Source organism: Leucoraja erinacea, chromosome 25 (genome assembly GCF_028641065.1).
Source record: "Leucoraja erinacea ecotype New England chromosome 25, Leri_hhj_1, whole genome shotgun sequence".
Taxonomy (NCBI): domain Eukaryota; kingdom Metazoa; phylum Chordata; class Chondrichthyes; order Rajiformes; family Rajidae; genus Leucoraja; species Leucoraja erinaceus.
The window spans coordinates 29,994,996-30,014,114 of NC_073401.1; the positions used below are offsets into that span (position 1 = coordinate 29,994,996).

The 19,119-nt window shown below is 46.9% G+C and overlaps 1 protein-coding gene across 4 annotated transcripts in view; it reads right to left on the bottom strand.

Moving 5' to 3' along the window:
- Nucleotides 1-19,119, bottom strand: part of cltcl1 (clathrin, heavy chain-like 1) — an 88,110-nt gene that overhangs the window by 39,497 nt on the left and 29,494 nt on the right. For all 4 annotated transcript variants that reach the window (XR_008725480.1, XM_055655418.1, XM_055655416.1 and 1 more), the window contains exons 7-13: nucleotides 18,683-18,880; nucleotides 14,650-14,850; nucleotides 14,350-14,502; nucleotides 11,846-11,968; nucleotides 9,541-9,678; nucleotides 6,584-6,748; nucleotides 5,131-5,311 (exon numbers count right to left, since the gene is read on the bottom strand). Coding sequence is in view for 3 of the 4 variants with exons in the window: in XM_055655418.1 (XP_055511393.1) it covers nucleotides 5,131-5,311; nucleotides 6,584-6,748; nucleotides 9,541-9,678; nucleotides 11,846-11,968; nucleotides 14,350-14,502; nucleotides 14,650-14,850; nucleotides 18,683-18,880 (1,159 nt within the window). In the remaining variant the exon portion in view is untranslated. The remainder of the gene's footprint in view (nucleotides 1-5,130; nucleotides 5,312-6,583; nucleotides 6,749-9,540; nucleotides 9,679-11,845; nucleotides 11,969-14,349; nucleotides 14,503-14,649; nucleotides 14,851-18,682; nucleotides 18,881-19,119) is intronic.

The window sequence follows — 19,119 nt, forward strand, 5'->3', positions numbered from 1 at the left end:
TGGGAAGACAGCACACATATTGAGGAGACACACAAAATGCTAGAGTAACTCCGCGGGGACAGGAGATCTGATATTTTAATAGGAATCTGGGGGGTAACTTTTTCACACACCAAGGGCGGTGGGTGTATGGAACAAGCTGCCAGATGAGGTCGTGGAGGCTGGGACTATCCCATCGTTTAAGAAACGGTTAGACAAGCTAGATGCAGGAAAAATGTTCCCAATGTTGGGCGAGTCCAGAACCAGGGGCCACAGTCTTAGAATAAAGGGGAGGTCATTTAAGACTGACGTGAGAAAAAACTTTTTCACCCAGAGAGTTGTGAATTTGTGGAATTCCCTGCCACAGAGGGCAGTGGAGGCCAAGTCACTGGATGGATTTAAGAGAGAGTTAGATAGAGCTCTAGGGGCTAGTGGAGTCAAGGGATATGGGGAGAAAGCAGGCACGGGTTATTGATAGGGGATGATCAGCCATGATCACAATGAATGGCGGTGCTGGCTCGAAGTGCCGAATGGCCTCCTCCTGCACCTATTTTCTATGTTTTTTATTTCTATGTCTAAGAAAGAAATGTAGATGCTGGAATAATCGAAGGTAGACAAAAATGCTGGAGGAACTCAGCGGGTGAGGTAGCATCTGTGGAGCGAAGGAATAGGTGACGTTTCGGGTCAAGCCCGGAAGGAATAGGTGACGTTTCGGGTTGAGAGCCGGAAGGGTCTTGACCCGAAACGTCACCTATTCCTTCGCTCCATAGATGCTGCCTCACCCGCTGAGTTTCTCCAGCATTTTTGTCTACCTTAGACAAGTACATGGATAGGACAGGTTTGGAGGGATATGGACCACGCGCAGGCAGGTGGGACTAGTGTAACTGGGACATGTTGGCCAGTGTGGGCAAGTGGGGCCGAAGGGCCTGTTTCCACACTGTGTCACTCTACGACAGGCAGCACCTCTGGAGGGAAGGAATGGGTGCCGTTGCGGGTCGAGACCCTTCTTCAGTCTGATGTCAGGGGAGAGAGAGAGATACATAGATAAGGAAACGTAAGGCGTGAAAACAGGACAAAGGGAATGGAGATCAAAGAAAATGTAGCTTGGGTGATTGTTAGCTGGGAGAAGGTAACAAAGCAAACAGAGATAAAATGTAGTCGGAGACAGTAAGACTGGTCGGAGAACTGGGAAGGTGATGGAGAGATAGGGAAAGCAAGGGTTACTTGAAGTTAGAGAAGTCAATGTTCATACCGCTGGGGTGCAAGCTGCCCAAGCGAAATATGAGGTGCTGTTCAGACAGATAAACGAGTCCTCAGCCAACAATCACAAATGCAGAATAATGGTGGAAATCTCATCACAGCTGTCACGAGAAGTTGAACAGTTTGCTGAATGCATACCTTCACGGAATTAAAATTAAGCCTGCTTCCTTCGTATCAAGAACAGGAATTCATCCGAAATGCTTCCTTCAGATAGAGCTTAGTTGCCGCAGTTCTTAGCAAACAACTTGACAGCCACTGACAGCAACTTGACAACAACAAGCCACTGCCAGACACAAATTGCTGGAGTAACTCGGCTGGATACAGAAAAAGGGTGGGTGGGTGACATTTCGGGTCAGGACCCTTCTCCAGACTAAGAGGGGTGGAGTTACAAGGTTACTTCTTGGGATGGCGGGATTGTCATATGCTGAGAGAATGGAGCAGCTATGGTTTAGGAGGATGAGAGGGTATCTCATTGAAACATATAAGATTGTTAAGAGCTTGGACACGTTGGAGGCAGGAAACATGTTCCCAATGTTGGGGGAGTCCAGAACCAGGGGCCACAGTTTAAGAATAAGGAGTAAGCCATTTAGAACGGAGACGAGGAAACACTTTTTCTCACAGAGAGTGGCGAGTCTGTGGAATTCTCTGCCTCAGAGGGTGGTGGTGGCCGGTTCTCTGGATGCTTTCAAGAGAGAGCTAGATAGGGCTCTTACAAATAGCGGAGTCAGGGGATATGGGGAGAAGGCAGGAACGGGGTACTGATTGGGGATGATCAGCCATAATCACATTGAATGGCAGTGCTGGCTCGAAGGGCCGAATGGCCTACTCCTGCACCTATTGCCTATTGAGGGTGGGATGGGGGTGGGAAACTGTTGCCCATTTTAGAGTACCGCTGCACTTTAAGTCTGGTGAATTACAAATGGCAGCAAACGTTAATGGATGAACCAATGAACGAGGATTTCTTGACCAAAGCCCACAATTGCTTTACTGAGGACCTGAAGCTTCAAGCCTGAAATTGGGCAGGTGCACAAGTTAGATACAAGTCAGGACTCGGAGGAGAGAAACAAGCCTTTCGGCCCATCAAGTCTCCAATGGCCAAGCGACCATTTATACCAACCCCATTTTATAGTCTCCACATATCATCAATCCCCAGATCCCACCACTCACCTACAGTCAAGGGGGCAATTTAGCGGCCAATTTAGCTGCAGCATTTGTGGGACGAGGGGAAACAGAAGCATGCAGGGGAAACCCACGCCATCACAGGGAGCCGAACTCCGCCCCCTCCACTATAGCGCAGCATGGTGGCGCAGCTGTTGAGATGCTGCCTTCCAGCGCCGAGACACCCGGGTTCGATCCCGGCTAAGGGTGCTGGCTGTACGGAGTTTGTCGGACAACTGGGTTTTCTCAGAGATCTTCGGTTTCCTCCCACACACCAAAGGCCTGCAGGTTTGTGTGTTAATTGGCTTGGTGTAAATGTAAATGTCGTGTGTAGGATAGTGTTAGTGTGTGGGGATCGCTGGTCGGCGCGGACTCGGTGAGCCGAAGGGTCTGTTTCCCGCGCTGTATCTGTAAATGAAACTAAACTGTGCACAAGTCTGAAGTGAATCTGGGTTACAGGAGCCAACTAGGCAGCTGTATTAGGTTACACAGAAAAGCTGGAGAAACTCAGCGGGTGCAGCAGCATCTATGGAGCGAAGGAAACAGCAACGTTTCGGGCCGAAACCCTTCGTTTCGGCCCGAAACGTTGCCTATTTCCTTCGCTCCATAGATGCTGCTGCACCCGCTGAGTTTCTCCAGCTTTTCTGTGTAACCTTCGATTCTCCAGCATCTGCAGTTCCCTCTTAAACACTAGGCAGCTGTATTAGTTGTTTTACCCTAAAGGGCCTGTCCCACTTACGTGATATTTTTGGCTACTCTGCGGCACCCGTCATAGTCGCAGCAGGCCGCCGGAAATTTTCAAAACGTTGAAAATCCAGCAGCGACTAGACAAAGGTACGACTCTTTGGGCGACTACTCACGACCATACAGGCGTCACCCCGCGACGGCGATTTTCGGCGACCCGCGCGACTATGACAGATGCCGGCAAGTCGCCAAAAAAAAAATTGCCTAAGTGGGACAGGCCCTTACATTTTAATTAAAACTTAACTATCCATGCAGCAACCAATATAGAACTGTAGGATATAAACAGGCAACTGACAAAAAGGATTGACTACCCATTGAGTTACTTTCTTTAAAAGTACAGCTATTATAGCCGTATTCAAACAAGAGGACATAACTTCAGAATTAAGGGACAGAAGTTTAGGGGTAACATGAGGGGGAACTTCTTTACTCAGAGAGTGGTAGCGGTGTGGAATGAGCTTCCAGTGGAAGTGGTGGAGGCAGGTTCGTTGGTATCATTTAAAAATAAATTGGATAGGCATATGGATGAGAAGGGAATGGAGGGTTATGGTATGAGTGCAGGCAGGTGGGACTAAGGGAAAAAAGTTGTTCGGCATGGACTTGTAGGGCCGAGATGGCCTGTTTCCGTGCTGTAATTGTTATATGGTTATTGGCACTGTCATTCTTGGCCTCAAAGTCAACTTGGAACAGGCCAGATATGTGGAAAGTGAGCTGGTTGAGGAAAGAAACAGGACTGCTGATCACTCAACAAATACGCCTTTTTAAGAAGATTTAAGTTTCAGAACTGTGAGCTGCTGAAAAGTGCATGTCAGCCTTCAAAGAGGCAACAAAGGTCGGCTTCTCCAGCACTGACCTTGAGCAGTTGAACACTTGCCAAAGATATGGGATTGAAAAAACTCCAGTTCACACAGTACAAACAGTCTTCCAAAATCATAAAAGGGACAAAGATCAAAACCAAAGGCAACTCAGGCATCACGAGCATTAAGCTCTGATTACTACGGGTGTCAGGGGTTATGGGGCGAATGCGGGAGAATGGGGTTTAGAGAGAAAGACAGATCAGCCTTGACTGAATGGCAGAGTAGACTTGATGGGCTGAATGGCCCAATTCTGCTGCTAGAACCTATGAACTTATTAGCAAGTGCAGCACAATCGATAATGTTTTATTATTAATGTTTAATGTTTTATGTGTCATTCCTAACTGTCACCGTATGTCGTGTTGTCACTTGCGGGCGGGGCACCAGGGCAAATTCCTTGTATGCGAATGTACTTGGCCAATAAACGTATTCACTCATTCATTCACAAAGGCACAACGGTAGAGTTGCTGCCTTACTGCGCCAGAGACCCAGGTTCGATCCTGACTACAGGTGCTGCCTGTGCGGAGTTTGTACGTTCTCCCTGCGACCGTGTTGGTTTCAACCCACAATCCAAAGGCGTACATAGAAACATAGAAATTAGGTGCAGGAGTAGGCCATTCGGCCCTTCGAGCCTGCACCGCCATTCAATATGATCATGGCTGATCATCCAACTCAGTATCCCGTACCTGCCTTCTCTCCATACTCCCTGATCCCCTTAGCCACAAGGGCCACATCTAACTCCCTCTTAAATATAGTATAGGTTTGTAGGTTAATTGGCTTTGGTAAGAACAATTATAAATTGCGCCTAGTGTGTAGGATAGTGCTAATGAATGGGGTTATTGCTGGTCGGCAGGAATTTGGTGGGCCGAAGGGCCTGTTTCCGCACAGTATCTCTTTGAAAAATGTTTTCTCACATTAGGTAAACTTTAGTATCGAGTATCAAGTCTCAAGTCAAGTATCTGAACGAAATTTCGTGCCTTGCAGTCATAACATAGAATAAAATAACAAAACACACAATAAACACAGATTTAACATCCACCACACTGAGTCTACCAGGCACCTCCTCACTGTGATGGAAGGCAAAGGTCTTAAAGTCCTTGTCTCTTAAATCCCCCCTCCCGGTTTCCGAATGGCCTCTTACCTTCGTAGCTTTTGAAGGATTCAAACAGCTCGACCAGAGACTGTGTGCCGAGCTGCTCGTGGTACTTGGATGCTACTTGTACACAGAGCTGCAGGTTCTGGCGAATGTTCGCGGACAACATGGCACGCAAGCACTCCAGCGAATCTTCCACCGACAGTGCACCAAAGTAGTTCACAAGCCACTGGGAGTGAGAAAAGAAGCATTTACAACGTGGACTCTTGCAAAACTCACTAAACGAATAGTATTGAAATTTAGGCTTAGGCTAAAAGCCCTGTCCCACGGTGAGAGTTCATTCCAAGAGCTCTCCCGAGTTAAAAAAAAAAAAAATCAAGCTCGTGGTAAGCACGGAGAATGAACATAGCGGGTACGTCGGAGCTCGGGGACGTCTCTTAGCGCTAACGGCAGGTACTCGGGAAGACTCGCTAACGGCAGGTAAGCACGGGAAGACTCGTGAAGATATTTCAACGTTGAAAAATGTCCACGAGAGCCCCGAGTACTGACGAGCGGCCATTAGCGTAAATCTCCGGGTTTGAATCAGGGCAAACTCGGGAGTGCTCTTGGAATGAACTCGTACCGTGGGACAGGGGTTTTGAGCCCCCCTCGGGTCCCATGGCTGACCATGGGTGTCTCCAGGGTGCTATTCCCCGATATGTGCGTGACTTTGTTTAACGTGAAGAGACTGGTGCATAGGCAGCCACCACACAGTCCTTGACAAGATCTGGGTCAGAATCTAGTGGCATGGAGTCCAAGACGACCATTTAACACAAATTTAACACAAGGCTATTCAGTGCATGTACCCAGGAAGTTGAAGTTTTAGTTTAGTTTAGAGATACAGCGTGGAAACAGCCCCTTCAGACCATCTGGCTCGTGACAATCAGCGATCTCCCGTTCACTAATTCTATCCAACACCCTAGGCACAGTTTTAGAAGTTAGTTAACCTGCAAACCATTCCATTCTTTGGAATGAGAGGGGAAACCGGAGCATCCGGAGAAAATGGGATTACGTTACCATCCCCCCCCCTCAGATGATGGATTAGTATTCCATGTTTAGTTTAGTAATACAGCATGGAAACAGGCCCTTCGGCCCGCAGAACCCGCGACGACCATCGATCCCACTATCCCATCCACTCCCCCCTACACACCAGGGGCATTTTACAGAGGGCCAATTAACCTAAAAACTCACACCTCTATGGGATGTGGCAGGAAACCGGAGCGCCCGGAGTGAGCTCACGCGATAACAGGGAGAACCTGCAAACTCTGCACAGACAGCACCCGAGGTCAGGATCGAACCCGGGTCTCGAGTGCTGCGAGGCAGCAGCTCCACCCGCCGCGGCGCCACTGTGTTGCGGCGCCACGAGGCCGCGGCTGGTCCAATGGACGGAGCAATGCCATAGTCTTACCCTGGGAATTGAACATTTAAGATTCAGATGCACAGCGCACTTTCAACATCGTACCTCAGGGTTGAGAAGATGTGTGTGCACAACAGCCCGTTTGATGTCGTACAGATCGGTGTAGTGCTCCAAGGCTCTCTGCAACAAGCCGGCCTTCTCACACAGCTGGGCAATATGGGCCCGGTCGTAGTGGGTGAACATTTGATTGCCGAGGATCGCGTCAGCAACCTGAAAAAACAAATCCCTTCGATGAAATCATCTTAAACATTTGCACACTCATCCTATCAAGCGAAAGTCCTGGACAGAGAGGACGTGGAGAGGATGTTTCCACTAGCTGGAGAGTCTAGGACCAGAGGGCACAGCTTCGGAATCAAAGGACGTACCTTTAGAAAGGAGACGTGGAGGAATCACTTTAGTCAGAGGGTGGTGAATCTGTGGAATTTGTTGCCTCAGACAGCGGTGGAGTCCAAGTCATTGAATATTTTTAAGGCAGAGATCGATAGATTCTTGATTAGTGCGGGTGTCAGGGGAGAAGGCAGGAGAATGGGGTTAGGAAGGAGAGATAGATCAGCCGTGATAGAAGGGCGGAGTAAACCCAATGGGCTGAATGGCCTCATTCTGCTCTTATGACATGAATCTATGAACCAGTTTTACAAGTTGCAGAAGTAATTAGGTAAAATTCCTCAGTATTGGCACACGGCAGAGGCCGATCTGGTTAACTTCCACAGAAAGGCGGTGAACCAGCTGAACAACGCTGATGTCTAACTCCCAATGACTCGACAATGCACAGACTATTATTATTCAAGTGGAAAGAATAGTCATTAAACACTGTGGTTTCAGTAGGCTCAAGCTTCATCTCAAAACCGGCTAATAAAACCAGGGGTGACAGCGCTAAATTAAATGCTACTGTGCAACAAACAAGATTTCCCCAATTTACAGCAAAATAAATGATTAAAGAATGGCAACTTGATGGCTTGGGCGAATGCCAGGCCACGCATTAAACCAACCCCAGAAGACACTGTAACAGAAAAAGGGTAAAATACACTTGAAGCACTAAGGTGCCATTTGATTTGTGTGCCTCTCCCTGGTTGCACAGGTCTCCACTTCAGTAACAAAAAACAATTAAATCTGCATTAGTGCAAGCAATATCATTAGGCTGGTGGATCTGCGGAATTCATTGCCAAAGACGGCTGTGGAGGCCAAGTCATTGGGTATTTTTAAAGCAGAGATTTTTCAGGCTCTGGATCAGTAACGGTGTCAATGGTTACGGGGAGAAGGCAGGAGAATGAGGTTGAGAAGGGGCAAATAGATCAGCCATGATTGAATGGCGGAGTAGACGTGGGACTTGCCATCGCCCGCTGGGGGCTTTAACATTGGGAGAAGAATGGAACACATGGGAGGCAAGACTTTACCTTCCATCACAGGGAGGAGGAGATTCACTGTGATGGATGTTTGTGTAAATTGTGTTGGGTGCGTGTGAGTCTTGGTTCTTTTCTTGTATGTATGACTGCGGAAACCAAATTTCCTTTGAACTTCATTTGAGGTTCAAATGACAATAAACAATTGTATAAATAAAATTTAAATGGGCCGAATGGCCTAATTCTGCTCCTATGACATGAACTTGCATGTTTTTAAAACACTACCCAATGCTGGCACTGGGAACTAAGCATTTAAATACCACATTTAGTTTAGAGATACAGCCCGGAAACACTGACCAGCGATCCCCACAAACTAACACTATCCCACACCAAGGACAATTTACAATTTTACTAAAGCCAATTAACCTACAAACCTGTACGTCTTTGAGGTGTGGGAGGAAACCGGAGCAGTCGGAAAAAACCCCACGCAGGCCATGGAGAGAACGTACAAACTCCGTACAGACAGCGCCCGTGGTCAGGATTGAACCTGAGCCTCTTGCCGCCGCAAGGCAGCAGCTCTACCCGCTGCACCACAGTGCTGACGAACTGTACCAACTCATGTACCGAATGCTTCTACAAACATTTGGCACATTTAATGTTTGGTACAACTGGCGCTAATAAAGGCTAAACTTGTCATTAAGTGACAATCACTTGCAAATCAGACTGCACACCATTTACATCTGGAAAACAAGTTTCATTCATAAATTCTGGAAATCCAAACCCAGGGGTGGGGAACCTGCGGCCTTAAGGCCACATGCGGCCCTCTAGGCAATTAAGTGCGGCCTTTTAAATGAATCATATATTTGTAGAACAAATCATTTTATTTTTATTTAAATGTTTTTGTTCGTCTTTGATTATTTTAATTTTAATCTTAAAATGAACGTATTTAAAATACCAAAGATTCAACTAAATAATCCTCCCTGACTGACGGCAACAATTAAAACATTAGTAAGTCATGAGGGCTATTTTAACAAACTAATGTACATTTTGAAGCATAGCTAGTTGAAGTTTGTTGGATGCGGCCTTATTAGATTACAGCTGACTTCCAACATGAAAAGGTTTCCCCACCCCTGTCCAAACCCCTTAATACCCTGGTAACACCAAAAGGAGTGCAAAGCAGCAGCTTGCTACCACCTCAAGGGTTGTTAAGGGAATAAGTGAACCAGCTCAGCCCACATCTTGTCATCTGGCATATTTCAACATGGCGTTAAATCAATGTTGCCAAGCTATTATGTAGGAAGGATGACAACTGCATTAAAAATGCAGCAATGCAAGAAACAAAACATCAGCAAAGGGAAATCAATGTTCCACTCGACCTAATGTGACGTGCTGAAGGTCACAGTTTTATTGTCCTGCACCAAAGAAATAACTCAAGTATTTCCATCGACCATTTAAACTGTATTAGGAAGGGTGTCAAAGGTTACAGGGAGAAGACAGGAGAATAGGGTTGAGAGGGGAAGATAGATCAGTCATGATAAAATGGTGGGGTAGACTCGATGGGTCGAATGGCCTAAATCTGCTCTTTCAGCTGCAGAAGTATGCAGGAAGACCATACATTAATAGCGCAAACAAACCAGTCAGCTGGTGTACGTGCGTTCTCACCTGTGGTGCGTGGATCAGATTCATTTCAAGTAGGCGGGTCTGCAAGTGACCCTCTGAAGGCCTGTTATTCTTCAGAGCATCCAGAAGGAAGGAAGTACATTGCTGGATCAGGTTGTTCTCCATAAAAATATCCACAATCTGAGAGTGACCAGAGAGAATAACAACCGTTAAGTAACATTTTGTACTTCACTATACAAATTCAAATGCTTCACATCTTTAAGAATAAGGGGTAAGGCAGTTAGAACGGAGACGAGGAAACACTTTTTCTCACAGAGAGTTGTGAGTGAGGAATTCTCTGCCTCAGAGGGCGGTGGAGGCCGGTTCTCTGGATACTTGCAAGAGAGAGCTTGATAGGGCTCTTAAAGGTTGCGGAGTCAGGGGATATGGGGAGAAGGCAGGAACGGGGTACTGATTGGGGATGATCAGCCATGATCACATTGAATGGCGGTGCTGGCTCGAAGGGCCGAATGGCCAACTCCTGCACCTATTGACTGTTGACTAGCAATCCTACACACACTAGGGACAATTTTTAGGTGGACAAAAAATGCTGGAGTAACTCAGCAGGACAGGCAACATCTCTGGAGAGAAGGAATGGGTGACGTTTCGGGTCGTGACCCTTCTTCGGACTCGACCCGAAACATCAGCCAGAGATGCTGCCTGTCCCGCTGAGTTACTCCAGCATTGTGCATCTACCTTCAATTTAAACGTTATTCCCTACACAGGGACAATTGTTACATTAGTGCGAGGATTTTGATCTGGAGACCCTCGGACTATCTTTTATCGGACTTTATCTTGTACTAAACGTTATTCCCTTTATCATGTACCTGTACACTGTGGACGGCTCGATTGCAATCATGTTTTGTATTTATGCTGACTAGATAGCACGCGACAAGTCAAGTCAAGTCAAGTTTATTTGTCACATACACATACGAGATGTGCAGTGAAATGAAAGTGGCAATGCTCATGGACTTTTGTGCAAAATACAAACAACAAAACAACCAAACAAATTATAAACACAATCATAACACACATATTCTTTTACATAATAAATAATGGAAGGAAAAAACATTCTGTAGAGTTAGTCCCTGGTGAGATAGGCGTTTACAGTCCGAATTGCCTCTGGGAAGAAACTCCTTCTCAACCTCTCCGTTCTCACCGCATGGCAACGGAGGCGTTTGCATGACCGTAGCAGCTGGAACAGTCCGTTGCAGGGGTGGAAGGGGTCTCCCATGATTTTATTTGCTCTGGAGTTGCACCTCCTGTTGTATAGTTTGTCATTGGGGTTTGGGACGGCAGTGCGTTGACTGCAACCAGGGCAAACGTTTGGTCAGGAACCTAAGGCTTTCTCAGTCAGTCTCAATCTATAAACGGGAAAGCAAATGGAACTTCCAGGTTCAACTCAAGCTTACTCTATGTGGAGAGGTCACTGGTGCAACCATAAGTTACCGATGTACCGGGAAGTGGTTGTGGATCAGCTGGTTCAGCCGGTGCACCATCCCCTACATATTCTCCCCTCACGACCCATTGATAAAATAATCATAACTCAATGTGCAGGAAGGAACTGCAGATGCTGGTTTCAACCGAAGATGAGGCACAAAAAGCTGGAGGAACTGAGCGGGACAGGCCGCATCTCAGGAGAAAAGGAATGGGTGACGTTTCAGGTCGAGACCCTTCTTCAGACGGAGTGTCAGGGGAAGGGAAACGAGAGATGTAGATGGTAATATAGAGAGATATAGAACAAATGAATGAAAGATGCGCAAAGAAGTGTCAATGATTAAGGAGCGGACCATCGCGGGCGGGCTGCACCTGTCATTGATCATAGTTACTTTTTGCATCTTTCATCCGTTTGTGGTACGGGGTGGGAAATTGCAACCTTCACCTGGTCCACCCTGTTTCGACGAATGAAAGCAACCCAACGTGCACAAACAAACAGATGTAGAGTTTTGGTGTCGACAACTTTAGGCTGTGCACTCCATAGGCAAGAAGATTTGTTCGATATCTCTCTCTCTCTCTCTCTCTCTCTCCATCCCCTGTTTCCCTTTCCCCCGACTCTCAGTCTGAAGAAGAGTCAAGTCAAGAGTCAAGTGAGTTTATTGTCATGTGTCCCTGACAGGACAATGAAATTCTCGCTTTGCTTCAGCACAACTGAACATAGTCGGCATGACCTCAACAGTAGAGCATAGTAGAACCACAACTCAACAGCATGTGATTAGTAACCCAAACCCGACTTCGTAATACACATGTTAATCTCAGAAGGCACGCCAACAGATAACGTTTCGATTTAAGCACTGAAGCTCAGACTGACCTGACTGATATTAGCTAAAGGTTCCTCATCTTGGACAAGCATCTGTGCAAACTGAAGTCCCTGGTCTGGGCTCACCCGCATTACATTTCTCAGCAGGAAAACCCAATCTGGCGTGTAGCCGACCTGGAAAAAAAAATTGGCACAGGTTACGTATAGGAAGGAACTGCAGATGATGCTTGAAACCAAAGATAAGGCACAAAAAGCTGGAGCAACTCAGTGGGACAGGCAGCAGCATCTCTGGAGAGAAGCAATGAGTGATGTTTCGGGTCGAGTCTGAAGAAGGGTCTTGACCCGAAACGTCACCCATTCCTTCTCTCCAGAGATGCTGCCTGTCCCGCTGAGCTAGTCCAGCTTTTTGGCGCAAGTTATGACTTGATGTATACCCGTTTCATGGGCAACTAACTCCACCACTGAAACATTTCCTCACAATGAAATTCAAATGATTTTGGGGGGGGGGCGGGAGATTGCAACCTTCACGTGGTCCTCCATGTTTCGACAAATGCAATCAACCTGGCGTGCATAATCAAATAAGATCAAATAGAACAAGTTGTCCTACAACTTTAGGCTGTGCACGCCATACGCAGGAAGAAGAAGAAATTATTTTGGGGCCATCTTGTTTCTTTAACCAGTCTACCAGTCATTTGTGGAATTCCCTGCCACGAAGGGCAGTGGAGGCCAAATCACAGAATGGATTTAAGGGAGAGTTAGATAGAGCTCTAGGGGCTAGTGGAATCAAGGGATATGGGGAGAAGGCAAGGCACGGGTTATTGATATGGGACGATCAGCCATGATATGGCGGTGCTGGCTCGTAGGGCCGAATGGCCTCCTCCTGCACCTATTTTCAATGTTTCTATGTTTCAGACTTCTGCAGGACATTACACAAAATTTCACAACAGATTATGGGAATAGACCCAAGAGAGAAAAAGTGAGTTGAATTTCTATTAATTCTAAACCAGTTGTGGCACACCCACGGGATGTGCAGGTTTGTAGGTAACGGACCGCCATGCATTGCCCTGAGTGTGTGGGGAGTGACTGGGAAGGCATAGAGCTGGTGTGGATGGGTGATCGATGTGCCGGCACGGATTTGGTGGGCCAAATGGCTGGTCGCCATGCTCTAATCATGAGATAGGAGCAGAATTGGACAATTCGGCCCATCATGTCTACTCCGCCATTCAATCATGGCTGATCTATCTCTCCCCATTCTCCTGCCTTCCCCCCATCACCTCTAACACCCGCACTAATCAAGAAACTATCTATTTCTGCCTTAAATATATCCACTAATTTAGCTACCTCAGCCTTCTTTGGCAAAAAATTCCAGATTCGAACCCACTGACTAAAGAAATTCCCCACCATCTCTTTCCTAAAAGAAAGTCCTTTAATTCTGAGGCTGTGTCCTCTAGTCCTAGACTCTCCCACAAGTTGGAAACATCTCTCCACACCCACTCTATCCAAGCCTATATTTCTTAACTAACGAAAAGGCTTGGATAGAGTGAATGTGGAGAGGATGTTTCCACTAATGGGAGAGTCTGGGAACAGAGGCCACAGCCGCAGAATAAATGGATGTTCTTTTAGAAATGAAATGAGAATGAATTTCTTGTCACAGGGTGGTGAATCTGTGGAACTCATTGCCACAGATGCCTGTGGAGGCCAAGTCAATGGATGTTTTTAAGGCGGAGATAGACAGCTTTTTGATTAGTGCGGGTGTCAGGTGTTACGGGGAGAAGGCAGGCGAATGGGGTTGAGAGGGAAAGATAGATCGGCCATGATTGAATGGCGGAGTAGAAGATGGGCCTAACGGCCTTATTCTGCTCCTAGAACATATGAACATTTGGACAAGACATGGATAGGAGACGCTTATCAAGGGCTCTTTGGTTAGCATGAAGAAGTTGCGCTGCAGGGCCTGTTTATATGCTGTATGACCCAATGATGGAGTTGGACAGGAAATTTTAAAAGTCGACTGAGAGGGCTGACTTCAGTTAAAGGGTCATCTGGTAAGTGGGAGGCTTGTCACTGAGTGTGTGAGAGTTCAGGGCCAACATGTTCCTGCCAGAGTGAAGGACATGGCTGGCAGGAGAGACAGAGGGAGACAGAGAGAGACACAGAGAGAGGGAGAGACAGAGAGAGACAGAGAGAGACAGAGAGAGAGAGAGAGAGACAGAGAGAGAGAGAGAGAGAGAGAGACAGAGAGAGAGAGAGAGAGAGAGATATATATATATTCTGGGCAATAAAAAGTGGCAGCACAGAGCAAGTGAATCAAGGGCCCGTTTTTGGTGCTGCACACCAGGGTATAATTTTGCCTTCCCCCCTCAATCCTTGTGCATTCCCCAAGCCTTTCCATTCGTCACTATAGCTTCATGTTTCATGTATTTTGTCTGTTTTACGACCGTTGGCAGAACAATTTCTAAATAAAATTCTATATCGCATCATGCCACGTGCGGGGGTGGGGGAGTGGGGAGACACCATTACCACCCCAACAGTCCAGGGCAGAAAGTTTAGGAAAGTACCTTTTTTGCGTAAAGCACAATTTTCTGAAACTGGCCGGTCTCTGCAAAGCATTGTATGACTTTGTTCGGCACACTGGCTCGCAGGTAGACACTCAGGGCAAGTGTGGGATCAGCCGCCTTCACCAAATCGCCCAGCTCCTCTGAACACTCCAGCTACAGGGGATGAAGGAGCACTTTATCAACAGTGTTTGGAAACAAGTGAAGGCAATTTTAAACCTCTGTGACATTGAATTTTTAGAATAGGCCGAAAAATCGAGTGGCCGGTCGGTCTCCGCTGCAGGCCCAGTTTGAGCCGATTACCTTATCTTCCTTCAGCCATTTCTCCAGCAGCTGCTTGCGTCCTTGCTGCAAGACGGGTCGGCACAGCTCCAGGGACTCGTACTTGTTCAGTTGCCCCTGGTCGAGGAGGATTCCAAAATACTGAAGGAGAGGAGAAGCTTGGCCTGGCTGAGCCGGGACCGTCTGGAATTTCCGAATGGTGTCCGGAGTCCTCAGGATACCCTGGCAATTGAATAGCAGTTTAGACTTGAGATTATAGAGCGGCACGGTGGCGCAGTTGCTGCCTCACGGCGCCAGAGACCCGGGATTGACCCCGACTGCGGGCGCTTGTCCGTACGGAGTTTGTACCTTCTCCCCGTGACCTGCGTGGGATTTCTCCGGGTGCTCCGGTTTCCTCTCACTCTCCAAAGACGGTTGTCGGTTAATTGGCTTCGGTAAAAATTGTAAATTGTCCCTAGTGTGTGTAGAGTGGTGTTAATGTGCAGGGGTCGCAGGTTGGCGCGGATGCGATGGGCCGAATGGTCTGTTTTCTGCGCTGTACCTCTAAACTAAACTTGAAGCTTAAGGATAAGGGGGAAATCTTAAGGATAAGGGGGAAATACTTAAGGATAAGGGGGAAATCCTTTAAAACCGAGATGAGAAGAACTTTTTTCACACAGAGAGTGGTGAATCTCTGGAACTCTCTGCCACAGAGGGTAGTTGAGGCCACAGTTCATTGGCTATATTTAAGAGGGGGTTAGATGTGGCCCTTGTGGCTAAGGGGATCAGGGGGTATGGAGAGAAGGCAGGTACGGGATACTGAGTTGGATGATCAGCCATGATCATATTGAATGGCGGTACAGGCACGAAGGGACGAATGGCCTACTCCTGCACCTAATTTCTATGTTTCTATGTTTACTTACAGTGAGGAAACAGGCCCTTCGGCCCACTGAGTCCTAGCCGATTAGCGATCCTCCCCGTATACAAACATACACACACTAGGGATGATTTTACAACTTACTGAAGCCAACAAACCTGTACATCTTTGGAGTGTGTGAGGAAACCAGAGAACCCAGAGAAAACCCACACGGTCTCGGGGAAGAACATACAAACTCCCCACCGACAGCACCTGTAGCCGGGATTGAACCCAGGACTCTGGCGCTGTGAGGCATCAACTACCACTGTGCCACTCCACCCCGGCATAGCAGCATCTATTAGTCACCATTTAAAAAATATTTAAGAAGGAACTGCAGATGCTGGAATATCAAAGGTAGACAAAACTGCTGGAGAAACTCAGCAGGTTCAGCAGCATCTATGGAGCGAAGGAAATTGGCAATGTTTCAGGCCAAAACCCTTCTTCAGACTGATGAAGGGTTTCGGCCCGAAACTTTGCCCATTTTCTTCGCTCCATAAATGCTGCTGCACCCGCTGAGTTTCTCCAGCACTTTTGCTTACCATTTTTTAAAATAGTTCATATCAAAGTTTTTTTACAAGCTAGATTAAAATTGTTTAGCATTTCTACAGAATTCAATAGCTCAAATTTCAACAGAATTTAATAAATTGACTTGCAAATCTAATCTTTTATTCTAACTCGAAAGGTTATGTGGTGAAGGCAGGAGAATGGGGATGACGGACAGGGCGGAACTAAAGCAATGTAGTCAGACAGGATATGCAAGAAATACTGAAAGTCACAAACTATTTAAGGGGTTTAGCATCTTTGCAAATGGAATTAATTGTCAATTCCAGATTAAATATTCTTCTGACTGTAAATAGAGGGGAAGGAAATTGCAAAGGAGCAGACCATTCTTTAATCATCTGCCAGTGGAGACTGGATTGGACAAATGCTAATGGCATATTTCTTTAGAAACGATTTGGGTACTGGAAGTACAGGAAAAAGGGACAGCAAGTGACATTTGTTCCCCTCCCTCCTCTATAGAACCGTCAAACAATTGGGGAGGGAATTCCAGCTATGAAGTATGGCAGGTATTTCGAGATTAAGCCGTGCGTACGTGAACGGTGGTGCAGCTGGTCAAGCTGCTGCCCCACAGCTCTGGAAACCCAAGTTCCATCTTGACTTTGGGCGCTGTGTGGAGTTTGCACGTTCTCAGTGACCACGTGGGTTTTCTCCGGTTGCTTCAGTTTCCTCCCACATCCCAAATACAGTGCAGGTGTGTAGGTTAATTGAATTGTAAAATTCCCCCTTATATGTAATGGGGAACCTCTCTTAAAAGAGGGTTAGATAGAGCTCTAAGGTACACAAAATTGCTGGAGAAACTCAGCGGGTGCAGCAGCATCTATGGAGCGAAGGAAATAGGCGACGTTTCGGGCCAAAACCCTCCTTCAGACTGATGGGGGGTGGGGGGGGGAGAAGGAAGGAAAAAGGGAGGAGGAGGAGCATGAGGGCGGGGGGATGGGAGGAGACAGCTCGAGGGTTAAGGAAGGGGAGGAGACAGCAAGGGCTAGCAAAATTGGGAGAATTCAACGTTCATGCCATCAGGACGCAAGCTTCCAAGGCGGAATATGATGTGCTGTTCCTCCAATTTCCGGTGTTGCTTACTCTGGCAATGGAGGAGACCCAGGACAGAGAGGTCGGATTGGGAATGGGAGGGGGAAGTTCAAGTGCTGAGCCACCGGGAGCGCAGGTAGGTTATTGCGGACTGAGCGGAGGTGTTCGGCGAAACGATCGCCCAACCTCCGCTTAGATAGAGCTCTAGTGGATAGCAGAATCAAGGGATATGGGGAGAAGGCAGGAACGGGTTACTGATTGGGTATGATCACAATGTGTGGTGGTGCAGGCTCAAAGGGCCAAATGGCCTCCTCCTGCACCTATTTTCTATGTTTCTAAGGTGTGGTTGTGAAAGGTTTATAACAGAACTTGTGTGAATGGGCAATCAATGCTCCGTGTGGATTTGATAGGCCGTTGAGTCAGTTTCCACAATGCATTTCTAAATATGCAGATTTGTAGGTTAAATGGCTTCCAATTTCTCCCTTGTCATAGTCACAGGCCCTTCAGCCCAACTTGCCCACACCGGCCAACATGTCCCAGCTACACTAGTCCCGCCAGCCTGCGCCAGCCACCACCACAACCTGTCCTATCCATATACCTGTCCAACTGGTTCTTAAACGTTAGGATAGCCATGTGCAGGGAGGGGAACTAGTGTGAACGTGTGATCGATGGCCAGTATGGACCTGGTGGGCCGAAGGGCCTCTTCTCGTGCTGTGTCTTTCAAACATTCAATCCAATGGCCAAGTTCAGAACAGCACTAAGATTAACAATGGAAAGACTCACAAAGTGGGATTCAACACCTAAATCACAAATGGTAATCGCATTCTTTGAACACTATCATTATCTAACTTGTGGATCAGAGGTTCCACAAACAAGTCCATCTACTATGTGTTTAAGAAGGAACTGCAGATGCTGGAGAATCGAAGGTACACAAACAAGCTGGAGAAACTCAGCGGGTGCAGCAGCATCTATGGAGCGAAGGAAATAGGCAACGTCTGAAGAAGGGTTTCGGCCCGAAACGTTGCCTATTTCCTTCGCTCCATAGATGCTGCTGCACCCGCCGAGTTTCTCCAGCTTTTTTGTGTACCTTCCATCTACTATGTGCCTGCTTTAGGAAGCGACCAACAGAAAATGGTGGACAAAAATGCTGGGGAAACTCAGCGGGTGAGGCAGCATCTATGGAGCGAAGGAAATAGGCAGCGTTTTGGGTCTCGACCCGAAACGTCACCTATTTCCTTCGCTGTGTAGATGCTGCCTCACCCGCCGAGTTCCTCCAGCATTTTTGTCCACCTTCGATTTTCCAGCAGCTGCAGTTCCTGCCCACAGGTGAACATTGGGGAACATCGGTGAGGAGGTTGACTGGACTTTGGTTCCTTCCCCCCCTCACAATGGGGAACTTTGGTGCGGCTGTGGGGATGTTTGTGTTGTGGACTACTGTGTTCTGTGCTTGTGTGTTTTTCTAATTATTTGTATGACTGAGGGAAAAATAACTTTGCTATCTGTTAATTGAAGACAATGACAATAAATTAAATCAAATCAAATCCTTCTTGAACAAAAAATGGTACACACCTTTGGTGCAGACGCAGCTACTTTAGCTGCTTCAGCATAGTTGCCTTGTGCAAACAAAGTATTAAACTTCCTGGCAAAGAGCTCCTCTGCACCAGCAAGGTTGCTTCTTACAGCCATACGCAAAGCCAAGTCAGGGTTTTGGAGCACATTAGTGGTGTAATTCACAATATTTTCTTCTTCCACACAGACAGAAAGAACCTGCAAACAAAAAAATGCTCTAATTAAAGCAACCAGTAGAACAATCGCAGCACACGGTTGACACCTAACAGTATTTATAGTTACAGAATAAATCTCTTAAAAGATTTGGATATAGAGGGCAAGAAAGCAGTCAGGGATAAACCTCACCCTCTAAATCACTTGGAAAAAAATCGAACGTGCAACGTGTAAATTTAATTTAAAGATACTTTTTCTCACAGAGAGTTGTGAGTCTTTGGAAT